Source organism: Semicossyphus pulcher, unplaced genomic scaffold (genome assembly GCF_022749685.1).
Source record: "Semicossyphus pulcher isolate SPU_LCO1_2020_fin unplaced genomic scaffold, fSemPul1.0.p SCAF_9, whole genome shotgun sequence".
Classification (NCBI taxonomy): domain Eukaryota; kingdom Metazoa; phylum Chordata; class Actinopteri; order Labriformes; family Labridae; genus Semicossyphus; species Semicossyphus pulcher.
This window is the reverse complement of record NW_027211770.1, coordinates 10317170-10338422: the sequence shown is the minus strand read 5'-3', so window position 1 is coordinate 10338422 and position 21253 is coordinate 10317170. Positions and strand designations below refer to the sequence as shown.

The 21253-nt window shown below is 39.7% G+C and overlaps 1 protein-coding gene across 3 annotated transcripts in view; it reads right to left on the bottom strand.

Annotated features, from left to right (window-relative positions):
* Positions 1 to 19635, bottom strand: part of mroh1 (maestro heat-like repeat family member 1) — a 30162-nt gene extending 10527 nt beyond the window's left edge. The window contains exons 1-25 of one of the 3 annotated variants that reach the window (XM_069656578.1): positions 19579 to 19635; positions 18697 to 18800; positions 18341 to 18486; positions 15970 to 16101; positions 15707 to 15869; positions 13848 to 13946; positions 12842 to 12993; positions 11952 to 12092; positions 11724 to 11816; positions 10373 to 10451; positions 8925 to 9038; positions 8654 to 8727; positions 8428 to 8550; positions 7952 to 8059; positions 7620 to 7764; positions 6706 to 6746; positions 6211 to 6352; positions 6045 to 6097; positions 5709 to 5816; positions 4639 to 4758; positions 4340 to 4462; positions 4059 to 4205; positions 2647 to 2673; positions 426 to 548; positions 235 to 314 (exon numbers count right to left, since the gene is read on the bottom strand). In XM_069656578.1, coding sequence (XP_069512679.1) covers positions 235 to 314; positions 426 to 548; positions 2647 to 2673; positions 4059 to 4205; positions 4340 to 4462; positions 4639 to 4758; positions 5709 to 5816; positions 6045 to 6097; positions 6211 to 6352; positions 6706 to 6746; positions 7620 to 7764; positions 7952 to 8059; positions 8428 to 8550; positions 8654 to 8727; positions 8925 to 9038; positions 10373 to 10451; positions 11724 to 11816; positions 11952 to 12092; positions 12842 to 12993; positions 13848 to 13946; positions 15707 to 15869; positions 15970 to 16101; positions 18341 to 18486; positions 18697 to 18718 — 2555 coding nt within the window. In that variant the 5' untranslated portion in view covers positions 18719 to 18800; positions 19579 to 19635. The other 2 variants (XM_069656577.1, XM_069656579.1) reach the window with 2 other exon arrangements.
* Positions 19636 to 21253: the final 1618 nt, after the last annotated feature.

Here is a 21253-nt window from a genome sequence, read left to right as displayed (position 1 = left end):
GCTCTGTGCCTTTAAGTTGCAACTCTGTGATTTTGATATTTAACTTATTATCAAGAGAAAACTAACATCAATATCAAACTAATATAATGATCAGCATCATAAAACGTAACTGGGTTCACAAAAAGTCAACAATTTGTACATAAAGAGACAAAACGTGGGCTGCTGGTATCATTCTTTGAATCTGTAAATCTAATAAAAAGGGGGTGCACTTGTTCCCTATCAGCTGAAGGATACATCAGGTTGGAGCAGGTGGTCATCACAAGATGGCGCACAGGAGTCCTCAGTGAATCAGCCGGCTCTGCCTTGATAAAATCCTGCAGAGGGGAAAAATATCAGCAGGAATAAAAGTAAAAAAAGACTGATTTATTATCAGCAGCAAAACAAGATCAAGTTGTTTGAACCGACTGAAATCACCGAGTACTGACCAGCATGACGTTAATGAGCTCCTGTTTGCGGGAGAACACGTAGCCTTGTTTCTTCACACACTCTCTGATGGCTCTCGCTATGAGCCCGACGCTCTGCACCAAACTGAGCTTCATTGTCAGGTCCTGAAACAGGGACAGACACAAACACATGTGGACGCACAAGACATAGAACAGAATAAATAAAACGACACAAACACGGATAAATAGTTTTAGATCAAGAGGAGAAGAAAGCCACATCTGAAGAAAAGTTTTCAGGAAGGCAAACGACAAGCAGAAACTGCAGCCCCTCTTCAGCAGGTGAAGCTCTACAAGTAAGAGCACAAGCAAAAACAATGCAAATCATTCCAGCATTATACAAATCAATCAATTAACCAATGCAATCAGTTCATTAAAGCAATCAAATCAATCCAGAAGTAATATTATAGATTGATCCTCCATGCCTACAGATGGAGAGAAGTTTGAAATCAGAGTGATTAGAGGAGATCGATCAACAGAAACCACCTGCAGGCTTTAAGAAGTGACAGAGGAGCTCAGGACCAAAAATACAAAAGCCCCTTTAAAACCAGGTGTAAGGATTTAAAGAAAAAAATCACCAACAAGCAAAACAAAAGAAAGGATGAGACAACCTAGTGTGTCTTTGAAAAAAATATGAAGAAAAGTGTTAAGAAAACACTACCACACTATCTGTTTCACACAAAAACTGTTAAGAGCTTTAACTACACAAAGAATGCAGCTTCATTGTAAACCTTTATATAAGGAGCCAAATACAAAAAGGAATAAATGTATTTAGTAAGAAGCCCCTCAAACCTTTTTAAACACACAACCTATAATAATTTGGGCACTTTGGTTCTTTATCATCTGCTGACATCAGGTGATAAAGGTGTGAGCAACGTAATTTACCAATCCAAGACATTAAGAAGATTTTCTCTTCATAGTAAAGATACATTATAAGGTTTTCATCTAAATAAATGTCTGTTAAGTCTCTATCTATCATCGAAGGAGGTAACACAATGGTGATTGAGTCTATGGCCCACTGATGAAAGCCTTTTGCTTTTCCAGTACTACAGACTGGGTGTCTGGTGCGACTTTCGCTTAAAAAAATCACAAGCGGTGCCCAGTTAGTGGCGCATTTTTCCGCCCTCTGCAAGTGTTGCGAGTAAACAGTAATCTACTATGGCTGAACAAACAAAGAAAAGATGGATGACTACAGATACAACTTCAAAAATAAGTGAAAATCCAAAGAAAAAGAAACAAACTCGACGCTCAGATGAAGGCAAACAGTCTAAAAAGGAAAGCGACCGTCAGCGAGGAAAATCAAGAGTTACAACCGGAGCCAACCGTGGACGTCACACATGCAACACTGTCTGGATATCTGTGAAGTGTACTCCCTCAATTATTATTTATCACCATAAGGTGTCGTCTAAGAGAACGAAACAGAGCTCTTCCACTTCCATTATAACTTAAAGGTTCATCTATTGTCATAAAAATCAGCTGCAAGCACTTTAGACACCAGGAAGTAACCATGTGATTGGTTTTACATTAGTCCGTTACGAGTTATAAACCACAGCAAATCGAGCTCAGAGTATCAAACACTCACTTTATATAGAGGGGACTGTAAAGAGGTTCTAATTTGATGGTGATGATGAAATGTTGTTTTAGGGAAAATAAACGACTCAATTCAAACTAATTACAGACATTTTTTTCTACGTGAGTGTGGAAATTACAAACTGTTCAACACCTCAAGCCCTCGTGTGCTGAGTGTTTGATACTCAAGAGGTGAATCACTTCATTTCACTGAGGTCGAGCAGCTTTTCTTTTGTTACAACGACTCACTCTGAATTATCAATTTCTGCACAACATAATGACCTTACTTGTTCTAGGTTGTATTAACTGTGCATGTCTGACAAGACAATTACAGTTATCAAACAAATCAACTCGTGCTCCAAGAGCACAACAGATGAATTTTAGTAAAAGGTCACTGATGAATGGCTTCAACATGGTCACTAAAGTCTGCTGCTCTTCCTCTGTGAAATGAAACAGATACAGCAACAAGCTTAAAGAAACACTCGTTGCTTTATTGTATCAAGCTTGGTTTTCTTGATTTGAAGACTTTAAGTAAATTTTAAGTGAGAAGACCACACCCAAGTGTGCAGATCAGAGGGGAAAACACAGAGGAAGAAGGAGAGCAAGATGACAGGGCGCAGTATTCCCGTGACGATACCTTTGTCTCTACTTTGATTCCAAGAACCTGCATGAATAGAGGCGATAAAGTCATGAGTGGAAACACACGAACACAGCACTCTTACCTGCAAGGTTAAGTAAATGGGTCCTGTTTAAATCGTGCAAGCTGAATGACAAACAACATGGTAGGTCTGTGTGTTGGATCATGTAGGTGCAGTACAGGGCAGGGTTAATGTGAATATAAAGTGCTACAACAACAAAGAATCAGCTTCTTCAGGAAGTCATGTTGTTGTTTGGATGGTGAAGAGCAGCACTTTGTGGTCACACAGCACCACAAACAGTCCGCTAGTACAATGATGATGGGTCACATAATTAAAAAATGGTTCTGGGTATGACTGCATCAGTCTGTCACAATCTCAAGTCATGTTCAAAGAGCTGTAATTCAGCCATGTTAATCCAACTTCTCCTTCATAGGCAGGCGGCTTAACTGTCTGTCCTGATGTGCACAGAGTTGTATGTGGTAAATAAGAGTCTGCTGATTTATCAACATCATCATCATGTGTCCAGCTGTCCTAAGGTAGCTGCAGGAACTTTTCATACATAATAAAGCAGCTAATTGAATCAGCTATTTTACTTTGATGTTTTACATCCATGCAGACTGTTTTACACAGTATTCCTGCCATAAATAACACTTATAACACTTTATGCAAACTTAAACCATCTACAGGTTGGGGAGAGTTTAATTACAACGGTTTACTCAATTTAAGCATTAGTCAATTATTGTTGCACATTTGCTTCAAGTATTGAGTTTTTGCTGTTGCTAAAACCTTGAAAGGGGAAGCAGGTTGTTGTTGTGAGATGTCAATTCTGATTGCAAAGTCTTTTTCAAAGTAACCCAATTTCCTCCAAATTACCAACAACTCTCTTTTTACCCATAAACCTCCTAGCTGCTGGCACCTCTCGTCTTAACTGTGCACCGTGCACTCTGTGCTCATTACCACAATACTACACAACTGGCTTCAGCTGATTTCGAGGTGAGGAAAACAAAAAAGACAGGGAGAGCTGCTCACACTGGTTCTTGCACTGCTATAAAAATACGACCATCGTACACAATTGTTTAAAACACTGCTGAATCTAAGAAGACAACATGTTTTAAAAACAACAGACAACAGTGGGTCCATTTCAATCTGAGCTGATGATAACAACATGTATTAAAAATCATCAGGCCACTAAATGTGCTTCAATAAAACAGGGATTAATACAGTGGATTTAGCAAGATTTAGTTTCACTAAAGAAAAGTAGTGCAACATGCAAAACTAATCCAGTCAATCAGTCCTGTTCGTCCTATGACACAGTGTTTAATATCTACTGTAATGCCTGTTTACCCTTATCAGAGTTATCATTAGTCTCCTCCTAAGTTAAGAAATCACATGACCTCAGTGCTCACATTACCTTGGTATTGAAGTGTTTACTGATGCAGCGCAGGATGTCCTGATCGATGCGGTTCAGTATCTTTTCTGGAGGAGCGTTCAGAGCCACTTGACCGTAACACAAGATTAAAGTGCTTTTCACTTTCTCTATCTCCACGTCATTACGCTCCTGAGGGAAGGAAAGAAGGAAGAGACGATCAACAGAAGCTTTTTTAACATTATTAGTAAGACAAGCAGAATCGTCTGCTGAAATCATCTATCATAGCATATTAACTTGGGATACATCACAGAAGCTCTTCATACTTTCAGCAGGTTGAAGATGCTCGGTGACTTCTTGAAGGCGTCTGACTTTCCGAACTCGTCCAGTTTGGCCAGAGTTCCCTCTAAGTGGCTGTTTGCACACAGACCGACGCCCATCGCAACTCCCTGATGGACACACATGACAGAATTAATAAGGTAGACTATAAACCTGTCCAGGTGTGAAACACATGATGCCGATATCTGACAGAACTTAAATGATATTTATAAATCCCTAGATAATGGTTATGAGACATAAATTAAATTGTAACATTGTAATTATTAGAAACCAGAGTTTCGGGTACCTCTCTTTCGATGGCGTCACTGTGTCGCGCTGTGAGGAGGATTTCCTGCAGCTGCTTTTTAACGAGCTCCTTGTTGAAACACTGTTGAAGAGTCACTCCTATACATCGATACAGGAAACTCTACAGAGTGAGAAAGCATATTATGTTATTATCAGATATATACTTTACTGTGTTAAGCGTTATGAGCCAGACCGATACATATTGATTGGTGAATATTATCAGCCTGTCACAGATATTTTGGTATCAGCTTTTAGGTTTTCCAATATATGCCAATATTATGTTTTATGAGCATATGCTGCAGAAACAAAGCCTGGAGTGATATGTGTTTGGTTTTATCACAAAGTTTGTCCAGCAGAGTGCGCTCCACCTCCATAGTTTACAATACAGTCAGTACTGTCAGCAGCACATGTAGCAGAGCGCCACAGCTGAGTCAAAGTGGTCAACACGAAAGGTAGCTGATAATGTTCATCTATCCATCCGTCCATTTTCTATACCGCTTATCCTGTTCAGGTTTGCGGGGGGCTGGAGTCTATCCCAGCTGACATTGGGCGAGAGGCAGGGTACACCCTGAACTGATCACCAGTCAATCACAAGGCTGACACACAGAGACAGACAACCATTCACACTCACAGGCAGTTTTAGAGTCACCAATGAACTTAACAAGCACGTCTTTGAACTATGGGAGGAAGCCGGAGTACCCAGAGGGAACCCACACATGCACAGGGAGGACATGTAAACTCCACACAGAAACATGAACATTGTCTTACATTAAATGAACCCACTACACTTCAGAGATTTGGTTTATTTTTTTTACTGTTCACCTCTGTGTACAAACTCTGGTCATCTGCCCTTAAGAATGAGGACCACTGTCAGTAAGCTGCACAAGTTTTATAATGACTTACATGAAGGTCTACATTAGGCTTATTGCGGGAGTTTAGAAACTCGACAAACTCCAAACTGTCTGTTAGTCTTAAGTCACTGTACAAACAATTATGTAACAGTATTCAAACAATATCTGCCACTCAGCTCGTTCTTGTTTTGTGAGTGAGAAAGCTTTTAAAAGCACCTACCTTCTCCTCTAAGGTGTTGTTGTACGTGGGGAGATATCTTGTTGCCTCAGCTGCCAACTGACACACCCACTTGTCATCATTAATAGTATCCAGAGTTTTAGACAACAGCTGAAGACAAACAAAGCAGAAAATAAGCCTCTCTGACAGTCTAAATCTATTAATACATCCTTGTACAGGTAATGAGCATCATTCAGTCTTTTTCCAATGATTATAAACCAGCAACAACAAATATTTTGGTTGATTATTTTGGGCTACTTTGGTTTAATTCTTATGCAACACAGTGACAGATTAAAATGTTAATAAGGTAATGTTGTGAAACTCAGCAGTCAAGCACACCTTCAGCAACTTCTCATCCCACTGCTTCTTATCCAGGCTCTCTGAAGTCGACTCTGCAAACAACAACACAGTCAGACGACTCTTTAGAGGAAAGCTGCTGAGCATGACATCTCTGATACAGGAAAGAGAGTCTTATCCAAAGCTGTTGAAAAGATGATGTCCATACCCTCTATGACTGAGAGCAGAGGCGGTATCTCTTTCTCCCAGAGTATCTCTGTTTTGGGGTGAATGTTGACACTGAGGATTTGAAGGAGAGAGAGGGACGGAGCGCCATGACCTCTGTCATGGAATGGGAACGCTGCATTCACCTGAGATGGCCCGAGCCAAGGAAAAATACATGCAGGCAAACAGATACCAGTCAGGACAATGTTCTTAATTACAAATTAGTTTCTACATATTTAAACAAAACAGCAGAAGAACTCCTTTTATTCCTGTTCCACCTTGAATATAATAGCTCAGGATGATGATACATAATGTGTCTAAATCATGGGCAGTGATTCATTAAATAATCCTGTTTGATTTCAGACTTTTTCTCCAGATAGTTTTCAGACTACATGTTTTGTGAGCCTTTGTTCTACACTCTCAACACAAAATGCTTTCACCACAGCCTGTTTGGCTTTTGCTCCATATAAAGTATAAAAAACATGTTGAATTTACTCACCAGCATTCTGATCATTAGTGTTTGAGGAGAGGGCAGATTGACTGGAACAGAGAGATAAAACACATTTAGCTTGGAGCTGATCATAAAAAACAGAAAGCACTTTACTTTCAAATTGTTTTTTCTGTTTTTCACACCTTATTTTTAGAGCTGACCACATCGGCTACTAGAGTTGTCACTTGTCACAGTACCAGAATTTCACATTTCTATACGATACTAGTATAAAAAAACAACAATATTTGATACCTGTTTCGATACCACGGCAAAAATAAAGCTGTACCAAAAATGGGGTAATCTTGTTTAGAATTTATATTTAATAATTTAACAAAAACAAAATCCTGTACCTTCCTGCGGGGTTGTAGGCCTGTTAGTTTCCTGTTTAGAGCGCAAACGCTGATGATTCACCGCTTTGTTTTTATAAATGGTGCTCACCCTCTTCCCTTCCTGTCGATGTCACTCAACTATTGCGCTCTCTTCTCCCTCGCAGCAGATCTGAGTTGTAATCTCATCGTAGATCTATGTTTTTTTTTTTTTACAAAGCTTCGGTTCCTTTCGGTACTATCAAACGTAAAAATAGCACATGGTATCGAAAAGTAACCAATATTTGGACACCCTTATAGGCTACAACACAAATTTAAAAAGAAAAGTTGGGACGCTGTGTAAAAATGCACACATTCTGAATGGGTGCATGTATTCAAAAAACAAGCATGTATACCAGTAAGAACGATCAACATCTGGTCTTTGTTGTGTTTTTATACCACCAGTAAGAGTACATATCAAAAATTATTAGCAAATCATCACACTTTGTTTCATTTATGTTTGACGCAGCATCCTAAATTTTAGGAAGGGGAGGTTTTAAGATGTAACACACACAAAGCCAATTAGAGAAGCCCCCGGTCAGTAAACATGCCTCCTACCTTCTTGTGTGAAGTCGATGTTGAAGCTGGGCTCCTGGCTGTTCTTCTTCTTGGTGCCCAGCACTATCAGACTCTTACACAGAGGAGTGGTGGCGTTGCTGTACTGGGCAGGGGTCAGGTAGAACAGCAGCTTCGGCCACAGCACCTAAACGCACCACAATACATTTGTTAAGTTCCTACACAAAAACAACAGCTGGTATTAATGACTTCAATCTAACTCGTTTGTTATAAAGTTTAAGCTAAATAAAAATGAAACTGTAGTGAAACAAACATCAGCAGTAAAAAAAAACAACAGATCAGGCAGATGGTAAAGAAGAAGACGGGTAACGTACGTCAGCCAGTCGTCCTACAGTGGTGGTCAGGAGATGAAGGGTGTTGTCACACATGGTCCTCAGTGCCTCGTTAGTCACCTCCTCTGGATCTGTGGGCTTCTGGCCTCGCTGCAGACACACAGACACAATCACAACCAGATTTTTATTCTGTCCCTTCATATTATCTCCTGTAACTCCTGTTACTTGATTTTTACATACTATTGATGACTTATCTGTTGGTGTGCATCTTTCATAATGTCCATTGAGCTCAAGTATGTGCTGTTGATTGCTTATTTGTTTTCTTTATCTCTTTGTAATTGATCATGCTTTTTAAACATAACCAACAAATCTTAAAATAACTCAGCAGTAACTTTTTTTAAGTAACAAAATCTGAGTTCATCAACTATAAAAAACAAACACATTTAGAATAATAAACATTTTAGACACAACTCCCCCTAACATCCCTGTAGAAAGATGAAACACAGCAGAGTTTGTACCTGATATGTATCATGTAAGGCACAGTGTTGAACTATGAATCGAACCAGTAACTCCCCTCCCTCCAACTCCAGGTAGCCGTGATGAGCCATCGCACTGATCACCTGGACCACTCGCTTCTTCACCTGAGACACAGAAAGAGACACAGATGCTTAATTAATAATGTTCAATGTTTTCGTTAATAATCAAAGTAGTCACATTGAAACTACGTGTGTGTACGTGTGTTACCTTGTTGCTGTGGTCAGCCATGGGTTGTCTGATGCTGGCCAGAATAAGCAGCTTCTTACTCTCCATTGTGGAAGCTGTAACACACAAACAGACACACACACACAAATACAGAGATGAGGAAAGAGTACCAGATATACAAAGGGTGATTTTACATGACTGTGCTCACATATAAATCAATACTAGAACATATTTCAGGGCACACTGAAAGGTCACGCATTGATGGGTTAGGGTTATGTGTATGAGTTTGGGATGTGTGTGTGTGTTTTCTCACTGCTGGAGTTGATGAGGTGACGGAGGACAGCCAGGGAGCCCACCCTGCTGCGCTCGTTACTGTTCTCCAACTTCTGCAGAACAAACATCACCAGCCGGTCGGGGAAGGCGTTAGCTGGAAGGGAAGGATTGACAGTGGACAGAGCGGACAGGAGAGAAAATTAGGAAAATAGATAAAGTCTCAAAGATATATCTTTAGATAGAAGCACTTTTAATACATTTAGAAAGTTGTCTGTGTCCTATATACCAGTGCTACCAATATACCAGTACCAGAGACAGGTATTTTATTGTGTTACAGTATTTTATCCAGATGATGGCGCTATAATCTAGCTAAAGCTTCATCACACACATGCGCCGTCATGATCACCAGTGCAGCCGCCACCCTCATAACAATTACCGCCACCATAGGCTGAGCTCAACTACCGCACCGGTAGCTAGCAGGATTGCAAACTTTACATGATTAAAACAGACGGTAAGCAGGGACTTGTACATAAAGGTATGTGCAACATGGATCAGATGTACATGTTGTTGATACTTTAATTGATTGTCAAGAAAATGGTGACTCTGAACTGGAAGGACACAAAACCACCAACAATAGCTCGATGGATGCAGAGACTAAAACAGGACTACAAAAAGAAACAGATGACTGCTAGTCTACAAATGAAGACGGACATCTTTACTCAAAGGTGGAAGTGTGTTTAAGTATATGTAGGTGTCTAACTAAATGATATGGGTTGTTGGAACAAACTGTGTTATAGCGAAGTGCCACAGAAAATACTTCAATATGATTGACCCTGCTTTGCTGGAAATGCCTCTCCCTTGGTAAAATGTCTTTATTTTTATTTCTATTTGTATTATTCATTTTTAGTCTTTTTTTAATGATGTACTTACAAACACATTTTTGATCAAATGTTTTGTCACAGAAGTTTTGAGAAAAATGAAAAATAAAGAGTTAAAAAAACAGATGGTAGGATATAATTTGTGTGTTTTGAATGTTGAAGATAAACTGAAATACTGTTAACTTGTATAAACGTTTTAATTAATAAATAACTGTAGAAAACCTTTGTTCCCTCTGGGACAGCCCCAAAAACAGACTGCGTCTTAAACTCTGGTGCGACATATATTCTGGATTTCACGGTACAAAAAACAAGAGCAAAACACAGGAAGGATAAGCCCGGCAAGAGAGAGGGGTAGGGAAGTAGGCAGATGGTTTCAGGTAATATGATTATCTTGTGGTGGACGCTGAGTCCGGGACACTAATGGATGATCTTATTACTGTTCTTGTGACTCCATAGAACTGCAACAGATTGAAAAGCCTGAAGCTGTTGGACTACATTCAGCTGCTACCGCACACTAGATCACCAGAGAGTTAATTCTATAACTGCCTTATTAAAAAAAGCCTAATGTCAAACAAACATACACACTGTACACACTGAGCAGCTTAAGTACCTAGTAAGCTGAAGCAGCGCAGGACCTCATTGTGGTTCTTGACAGTAGGAGGGTTACTGTAATCAACAGGTGCGGACACCTGGGGGAGACAAAGGAAAGGTTACTGTGACAGCCATGTGTAAACCTGTGCACTTAAAGCTCCTGTGGGGAGTTTTTATCTGGTTATGAAACAGGCTGAAATTAATTCTGATGACTCTATATGAGCTACAAAAGCAAACCAGACCATCAGCGACAAGATTGATTATTTCTATGAAGTTATTTTAAATGCCTGAAACCGCTGGAGGGGGGGTAGGTGTCAGACAAAGTAGTTAACTGCACGCTGCCTTTGTTTACATTTTCCAGGGAAAACACTTAAAGTGAGTGATACATATGACTGTTAAACTGTTAGAAAACACAACTTAAGCATGTACAGGACAAAATCAGAAAAGAGATGAGAGGTGCCGTGACTTTAATTTGTTTGTCCAAGGAAGTGGGTGATCGCATACGTTACTTTCATATCACCAGGTCACACATGAGAAGTGACATTTACATTTTTCAATAACAACTTGCAACTTACTGAAACTAAAAATAAGAACTGAGAATGTGTTAAGGACCTCATAATTCAAAGCCACCTTCTGTCAACTTGAGTTACACAACACTAATGTATATAAATAGAGATTAAGAGATTTTGTGTAACATTACTATAACTGTAACATTCTTGTGAAATACTCTCTGTCACAACCACACAATCCAGATCATACACACACATCTTAGGCAAAGTCATTGTGGTCGAATGTTGCAACGTTCAAGGCATCGAGCCAAGCGTCAGCTGAGTCACAAGATTATGAAAGCATCTGACTCCCTGACAAACACTTGACACATTTTAAAGACAGCAGCACAAGTTAATATGAGTCCTGTCAATAAGCAGGAAGCCAGAGGAACTGCATTACAGTTGGTATGACATCATTCATGTCATGTGATAGAAAGTGCTACACAGACTGCCAGCAGTCAAAGCACACAGATTGTACAGCTAACAGTGCAGGAGTGTTGTTCAGTCTTCTAGGCCTGTGTTTGCTCAAGGTCTGTTTCTGGACACGCCCACTTTCTCACTTTGCAACTCAGCACATCAAATAAAGGTTACAGTGTATAATCAGCTTACCCACATCACACATTTTAATAATGCAGAAATATTAGTTCATCAAGGAATAATCAAAGACTAAGCTACAAAGTTACAACACTCTCCCTCCTCCTACTCCCTCAATAGCTGGTCTGGATCTATACTATTTTGGCCTGGTTCCACCAGTATCTGTGTCATGCATCAGTCACATGGCTCACTCAATCTTGGAGCTGTGTAGGTGTGCTTTATGTGTACCTGTTGGTGCAGTGCAAAGAGTAGACTGTCCAGTTGTGTCTCCAGTACTCTGCTGCCCATGTTGAGAGACGCATCAAGCACTTGGCACAGACTCTGAGTGGAGACGTAAAGACATCAAATGTAATCACCCTCTGAAGAAGCGTAATGAATCGTGTGATGTCGAGGTTATTTAAAGACAAAAGGCTTGTGTGAATAAACAGTCAGCTGCATCAGGCTCTCCGTGCCCACCTTGCTGATGACGTAGTGCTCGTTGTTTTTCTTGTACAGGGACAAGATGGCAGGAATCAGTTTAGGAATCTGCTCCTCCAGTTTGTCGCTGGCCATCAGATGGCTCATAGAGCCGACTGCCTCGGCTACGGTCAGCCTCAACTGAAACACACAGAGACAGAGAGACAGGATGTCAGGAGACAGACGTGATGGTTATACAGATGGTTTAGAGAGGGAAGAAACAAGCCGTAAAAAAACACCATATTACAGAAAAGTTAGTTAATACTGCTTTTGGACAGACTGCAGGGGCCGTGTCACAGTTCTTTACTTTACTCTCAAGGCGTCAGAATGGACAAAGGAACCAAAATATGGTATGTGATTAAAGTAGAGGGATCTTCAAACCAGGACAGAACATCTAAGGTTGTTTGCTTTCCAGATTTTCTGTTTGTTTGTTCTCAAATCTGCACAACTCTGACCCGAGCTGTAAATAGCAAACCATAACTAGCTCTAATAGGTTTCCTGCCTTCTTTAATTCCGCACAAAAGGCACAGAGGTTACATTGTTGGACTCGGTGAACACGGCCAAGTTTAGTTTAGTTCTTTAAATAATAGAACTTGTATTGTTACTATACTATTAATATACCATAAACAATGTGATTTATTGTGCTCTAACAGATTAACACTATGACCAATGTGTTAGTGGTTACCATGTTGTTTCTCTAATTTGGGACCAGAGAAGTACAACAACATGAAGTGTTCTCACAGGGTATTTCATGAGATGACAAACACAACTTTCTCACTCAGAAATGGGATCCGAGTGTTTCCAATAAGTCTTATAGAAACTAATTGTACTAAAAATGTTGCTTTTGTAATGTCCTCCTGCCTCTCAGGTGCTGTTTGACCACAGCTTACCTTAGCCTCTCTGCTTTGTAGCCATGTATTGAAGAGGATTTCGAAAGCAGCAAATATTTCACTTGAAAAGGTGTCTTTTCTGACTGTGGGGTCCGGAGCCTTGTCCAGGTTGGCGAGGTACTCTAAGATACTGTCGCTGAAATGACACAGAGCTGGAGGGAGAGAAACCAAAAGGATAATAAGGAAGAGAGAGACATCATGTCATGACAACAGAAAGGGTGAGTGGGTTAAGTTTTGGAGGTTGTACTCTGTATAACACAGTTGGTTGGTCTTCTCTAACACAGAGGCGTGATTAAAAACGTATCTTTTGATCTATACATCCCTTATTGGACATTCACCACCCTACATATCATCCATGCTGAACTGGACCACTGGAACCTACATAACTCGCTCTGCTGGCTGTCTTATCCTTCAAGTCCCCCATGTTTACTCTGAACATGGAAAATCCGCCCTTAGTTTTTGTGCTCTAAACGTGGAATTAATCACAACACACTCTCAGGATCGACACTCTAATTTCTCTCAGACCAATCTCGGATCCCATCGGCTATAGTCTGAGACGATATAGCCTCTAGGGACACCGGCGAACGTGCCAGACTGTAAGTGATAAGCAACTTCCCGTCAAGACTTCCTTTTCCGCATGCTGCATTGTCACAGAAAGATGCATTTGAGAAAGCCGGGAAATTTGACTGCTGTAAGGCTTTCGTGACACAGCGTCAAGTTGAATTTTAGATCTAGAGCAGATTGTTAGCTGTTAGCATGCAGATGTCTGTTTATAGAGATTAAACTCAGACAAATGAAGGCGGTGGGATCAAACCACTTCAGCTCAGCTTGCAATTGTTTTATTGAGTATTGTATTTTTGGTTGTTTTTATTGTGTCATTATGTATCTTGACATGATTGCAAAAGAGGGAAACATCAATGATTTTCGAGGCTTAAATAAAGGTTTGAAATGAAAATGAAAACACAGAGGAAGTGTATGTTTGTAAAAACCATTAGGAGGTGCTTACCAGAAGAGAAGACCCACTTCATGTTATCCTGTTTGGCCATGCCCAGCATGGGCAACATGGTGCCGAGAATAGCATTCAGGAAGGGGACCATGCCATAAACTAGAGAATAAAGAGAAGAGAGCATCAATGTTACGTTATAACTCACCACTATCTCTATAAGGTAGGGGCTTGGACAGCTGTTCCCAGTGAAAAGTGTCTTTGCACAATTCACAATGTCTATCAAATAAATATAAATTCAATAAAATTCTGTACTGGTGTATTATTTACAGTAACATAAAATAGCATGTACATACTTCTTCTACAGATTATATGCTTGGCAACAGAAATCCACGAGCAAATGCAGGTTTTGTGGACACAATGGAAGCTGGCACCATGACCAGGGTGCTGCTGCAGATTTATGAGCCCCTGATCCAGATCAGAGTCATTCAATCTGATCCATGCATTTAGTAACTGCTAATATTGAGTCCTTTTTATTGAAATATCATAAAGATAGAAATGCACACTTATTATCAGTGTTCATTTTGGAAGCTATTTTAGATTTAGTCTTTGTCGTAAGACAAAAATGTTCATTAGGCTTTAGTCACATTTTAGTCACTTTTTACCCTAATTTTAAACCCTTTAATCTATTTTTAGTCGACAAAAACTCAAAACATTTTAGTCCAGTTTTAGTCAATTAAAGTCACATTTTAGTCATTACTTAAAGTCAAAACGTTTTCTCTTTTAAAAACATTTAATCAGTCTAATACAGGTTCAATCTGCTGTAAAGTCCTTTCATCCGTCCTCACATTAATTGTTTCCTGAAGATGTTCTGCACGAGCAATATAGATCCTCAGCTGAGGTTATGTATACGGAAACTTTTTGGACGCAACGATACACATGTAAAGCCAGAGAACGAACCCGTGCAGTTAGAGTAGCACATACTGCACATTCCTCTCTTGCCTTGTTTGCAGCAGAAGTGTTAGTTTCTACAGTTAAAACTTTCTATACTCATCATCGCTTCTCATTTAAACAGTCTGACTGAAGCAGACAGCCGGCGGTCGCTCCTTTTTGTGCAGAAAAAGCATCAAATGGCTCGTAAAATGCCCCTTTTTCTGTGAGCATATTTTAGACCCGTCCCGTCCCGTATCAACGATCTGTTTTTAGCTCATCAATGTTAACACTGTTTAGTATACAAGTAGAGCTGTATTAAAATATATAAAGTTAGTCAAATGTAGAGGTGTTTTACAGCTTACTAACTCCTGGCTCATGTCTGTCTGGAGCTGTATTTGCAGAAAGGTTTGAACAACTTCTTCTTCCTCAGCATCAAACAGAGACTCAGGTTTAAATTTAGCTGCGATTAAATCAGCAGCACTTCAAAGGCTTAAGACGGACACCAAACAGAGCTAATTTTTGCTTCACTGTCAGTGTAGATATGATGAACTGAGGCTTGGTGGTATTTGTTAATTCATGCCATCCTCTCATTCCTTCATAATGCTTTAGTAAAAGTGGTCCAGGATAACATTGGCTGCAGGACAAAGGATTGAACATAAATAAGGCTTTGCATACCTAATTCTGATGGATTATAAATGTCTTGCTCAGTTCAAAGGATCTGGATATCCCTAACTGGGACTGGTGTGAGTGCTGGATCTCCAAATCAATGTAGACTTTGATTGTTTAACTAGAAAACTGTTTAAAATTTCCTAACCACAAAAGACTTCTCCAAAAACACTGCTGGTGTCGTTTTTTTTGACAGGTTTAACAGGTTTACGACTTTCCCAGCAACCTCTGAATGCCCGCTTTGTGAAGGTAACTATGATTTCCTGGTGTGTGTGTATGTGTGTGAGTGGTTTTATTGTGTTTGTGCGTGAATATTGTCCTACCATTGGAGTCAGAAAGGTTGGCTAGTGTCTGGACCACAAAGAAGTGAGGTATGAGCCCCGGCTGAAACTTGCTCAGTATCTCCTCCATGATGTCATTGATGTGCTTGTTACCCACAGCAACCAGGATGTTACTTGCTGCCTGCTGCCAATCCGGGACGACCTCCTGATGAAACCAGACGGAAGAAGAAAAAAGGAAAGGACGTTATTTATCATCTCTCCTCTGAGAGAAACACAAAGTGATTCACTGACGTCTCGGATGTTACTTTCGATCGTGTCATCTCCTCTGAGGCGAGCGAGATGATGCTCTTTATCCTGGGGTAACTGATCGCCTCGATCCTGCAGCCCACAATCAGCTCAATAGTCTGAAGAATCACAACTCTGTGGCTCACTGCCAACTAGAGGAGGAGGAGAAAAAAGAGATAAGAAAAAAGAGGATAAAATGGAATACTAATTTCTGGTACATCATTTAACAATGTGAATAAAACAGTGACAAATGCATTGTGAAATGTCTGAAAGTGGCTTTCACAAGGACAAAGTAAAACATGATACAGCACATTCAACACCATCTCATAAAAAAGACATTCCTTGTACTGTCACTGTTGCTTACAAAGATGTTTCCTCAGTTTACAGATGCCATCATCTGATAATCACAAAGTCAACGCTTGTGACGGTATGATAAGATGTTGCAACATCATACAGACAGAAGATGATTCACAGCTGTATGATTACATTTCTAAGTTGCAGATTAACTACAAGGTTTAAACACAGAACAGGCAAAGAACTGAATTCAAGGGACCTTTAACCTTGAAGTGACAGTGACAGTTTTTTAAGTTTGTTCATAGACTTATTCTGTTGGTAAAATGTAAGCAAAGTACTGTAGACGCAGCAAATTTGGGTTATAGTGACCGTGGTATGTGTCATTGTGTGTATATATATATATTACAGATATAACGGTACATTTTCTGAAATTAAAAGTTAACCGATTTGGAAACGAACAGGATTTTACATGGCCAATCCAGTAAAGTTGTAATCTTGAAGATCTCAGTTTCGTTCTCTTTGGCGGCACCTATGGCGATAAATGGTAATTGCAGGAGCACACTTCCCAGATATCCAGACAGTGTTGCATGTAACTACGGTTGTAACTCTTGATTGATTGAGCATCAAATTTGTTTTTTTCTTTGGATTTTCACTTATTTCTGTCGTCATCGATCTTTTCTTTGTTTGTTCAGCCATAGTAGATTACTGTTTACTCGCAACACTTGCAGAGACCGGAAAAGCAGCTGCTTAGCTCCGCCTACCCTCTCTGGCAGACCAACCACTGCTGGCTGATGGAAAACGCGTCACTAACTGGGCGCCGCTTGTGATTTTTTCTGCGAAAGTCACCACAGACACCCAGTCTGTAATACTGCAAATGCAAAGGCTTTCATCAGTGGGCCATAGGCTCAATCAATGTTTCCTCATTCGGTGATAGATAGTGACTTAACAGACATTTATTTAAATGAAAATCTTCAAGATTATTACTTTAATTTTTGGCAAATCAAAAGAAACTCATCACTAGAGCTGAAAGACAAGTTATTATTTTAACTTGTGTTTCAGCTCCAGTGATTTATTTCTTTTGATTTGCCAGACATTGAGTTTATCCACAGAAAAAATGGCAAATATTTAGCTGTTTTTTTAAATGGATTGTTTCATAAACTTTAAAAGAGAAACTGTAAGACACATTTTTCTGTCTTAAAACATTGAAACTGAATACTTTTGAACGATAATATGAGGATGTTATCAGCTTTGATATTTAGACTTTTTTACTTGTTTTTTACTACTTTCATTTTACAGACAAACTTTAAATCAATCATGATTCTTGATTCTTGATGATTGCATTAATTTTATCTGTGAACTCTGAAAACCTGTGACTGAAAGTGAGACCCTCTCGTACAGTACGGCTACTCATTTACATTTGTACAGGTCTGAAACTTCTAGAGGGAAGTTTTGACTTCATGCTGTAACAGTCGGGAAACCACATGTTTGGGGCTCTGAGAGGCTTTTAAATGTGACCTAGTTTAACAGATTAGCTGCAGCAGACTATTGTTAGCTGAGTTACTGGAGTCAAGGCAAATCTTTAATAAAACCACAGACGTCCCCACCATATTAGTATCACTTCTTGATTCTTGCGGCAGTTCAGTTTATTGTTTAACAGTTTTACAGGACAATATTTTCCCATCAGAAATCAAAGGCATGAGGGACTTCCCCTGCAGATTTCACTCCTAATGTGTGTTCACACAGTGCAGTCACAGCAGTGCAGCCCTGTGTAACTGAGAGGTGTTCATGGCTAGATTTGACACACGATACAATAACAGCACTGGCACTACATGCAGAGTTAAATCGTTGTATTAGCACACTCATGTGATAATGCTTATCTGGCTTTTTTAATATAAGACGATTAGAGTGCGTATGGTGGGAACATGTATAATAAGCACCAGGTTATGCTGGTTTGTTTTATTTATTTAATGTTTATTCGTATAGGGACAAGTATGAAGCAAGTAAACAGATGCCACACACTACAGCTTTTCTTTTCTTAGGTGGTCCCTAAGCTGATACTTTGAGACATGTTTGACAAAACAGAGGTGTATTCTTTACCTTTGGGTGTTTCAGAAGGTAGTCCTGACACATGGCTAACACTCTGTCCGGCTGCTGTTTTCCCAGGGTCAACATAGACTTTCTGACCTGTTCCTGCACCTCTGCATCTTTATCTGTGGCTGCATCCAGTAGAGCCAGGGTCACCTCTGGGGGGATAACAAAACACAACAGAGATGAATATGAGTAAAAGGATGTAAATATAGAAAGAGAGCAGAAATGGAGAAAACAAAAATGGCAGACACAGCTTGACAAATGAATGACCACAAACCACTGTATGTAAATAAAGTCAGATTTAAAAACAAATTGAGAGAAGAAGAAGAAGAAGAAGAAGAAGAAGAAGAAGAAGAAGGGCTCACGTTCAACATCTGTCTCATCCATGGTGGACAACAAGAGGGCTGGCTTTGTGGAGCCTTTGGTCAAGGATGTAGCTTCTCTCCTGATGGACAGAGGCTGCTTTGAGCTAAGGAACAGAACACAAAATGTGGATACAAACTGAATAATAATTTAATAAAACTTGGCAGTAACACAAGGCTCCACACACTGCAATGTTCGCATTTAAACTGACAGTATTTACCTAGAGTAACCTGCAGTAACATGAGCTTTCTGAGGACACACAAGACCAAGATTCATATTGATCTCTCATTCACATGGCTGACACGTTGAACAGCATTTGACAAACATGACAGTATACAAGCCAGGTGATGTTGAGTAACACAGACACTGTCCTTTCTAACAGGCTCAATAAAGCAGATAATCAGACAACAGTTTAGCCTTCAACCAAATGTTTCCGTTTTATAATCATCCTGCCACTTCCGCTCGCTACGAGTAAGATACCTACCTGTAAATCCACTTATTGAGCAACTAACACTACCTCATATTAATAAGTAGCTAATTCCTGCAGTAACTTTAGAGATTACGACGCTATTTGAAGATGACATTGAACACAATAACAGCGAATACTATTAGCTAAGTCACACAGTTAGCGCCACGTATTTTAAAGCTGCTATTATAATTTAAAGCCAGGCTCTCACCTGGTTGGGTGATGATGCTGCACCAACGAGCTAACCTACTGACTGACACACGTTAGCATGCTAAGCTAGCAGCTGCTGCTACGGAAGAGCCGACAGCGTCCTCACGTCACACAGTGAGAAAAAGCACACAGCCCTGCTAATAATGCTCACTTACCAAGTTTCAGTAAATGTCCGCTTAACAACAACCACTCACCACTCACCACTTACTTAAAAATGCGCCCCTGCCTTAGTGCTGTGTCTCTTTCTGTCACTGCAGGTGTAAACACGCCTGGTCATGTGCTTGTAGTCAGCAGGAACGTATCAGGCAAGGGGCGTGACCACAGTCAGCACTGAAACACATAGAGCTGCTACTCCATATGTACTGCCACTGTTACTCTTTGTGTAAAGTTTGCCACAAGACAGCTCTATGCAATACTCTGAATATAATCAAATTAACATGTCTCGTGGTGTGTGCGTCAAACGGCGTTTCAAGAATTGATTTCCTGCATGATAATGAAATTGTATTTCTGCTTTTCTGCATCAGTTCATGATGACAATGCCTTTATTTATGTAGGAAAAACATTTAATTCAACATGTAGCTTATTGAATCTTTCAGGCTCCCAGAAATTCTGCAGTGCTTTCAAATATTTATCAGTGATGCCTGTGTACTGCTCATCGGATTCCAGTTTGTAAATCCTGCAGGCAGAAATCTAATTTATTACAGTGGAGTCTGCAAATGAGAGAAGAAGCTATGTTTGCCTAAATAACTAGATGTCTCCTACCTGAACAGAGATTGTGTCTTCACTGCTGGGTCATAAAAAAGTCAGGAAGGACAAATACAGAAATACCGGCAATAAACAGAGTAAATCATATGAAATGTTCTTATTGCTTACACTCTACCTTAAAGCTTCAGTCCACTGACAAAGCTTCCACAGACCCTGTACATCACACATTTAGGGGGGTTGAAACAGTGTTAGTCTGGCCAAGACTAGCTTTCACCTTTTTTAGCTCCAACTACAGTTAAGTACCTGCTCACTTGTACTTCATTGTGTACACCCGCTGCAGCTTTATTGGTTAGCCGCCAGAGGGCGCTTTGTCGTATTGATTTGATGCACCTTACACAGGTGTTCCGAATGTAATGCTGTCCATGTAGAGAATTAACAGCACGTCAATCAATGCTTTTCATACAATTGTCTTAAATATATACTAAATAGAAAGCATATTGCACCTTTATAAATATAAAGTCCTCATTGTGCCTCTCTGCAACAGAGGGGTATGATGAGACAAACGCGGTGGTTGGTTAGGCCTACCTAATTCTTAATAAAGCCATGACATGTAGCTTATGCGTATAGTAAGGTTTGCAAAGTAGATGAATAGTCAAAATTTATTGAACAATCAAATGAGTCTGGTTCTGCTCGAGGTTTCTGCCTGTTAAAAGGTTAAAGTTTTTCCTTGCCAATGTGCCGAATGTTGCCAAGTGCTACTCATGATGATTCATGTTGGGCCTCTCTTTAAATAAAAAAACAAAGAGTCGGTCTAGACCTGCTCTTTCTGTAAAGTATCTCGAGATAACTTTGGTTATGATTTGGCGCTATACAAATAACATTTGATTGATTGATTGAAAATAACTGCAGAAAAAATATTACAGTTTATATACATTTTATTTTTTCATTTTCGTTTTTTATGTTTATGTCAAGACAATTAACAATTTATAGATACAGTAGTACAATAAATTAAGGTCAGTCCATACTATAACTCATGAAAGCCTTATGCATGCATTTTCATTTTATTTCAGATTATTTGGGGCCGTGTATGAAACAAGTTTACAGTAGAGGAACTTATAATATAGTTACATGTTTAAAAGTAGAAAGGCTGCATAGAGCAGAGGCGCCAGGATTAAGAC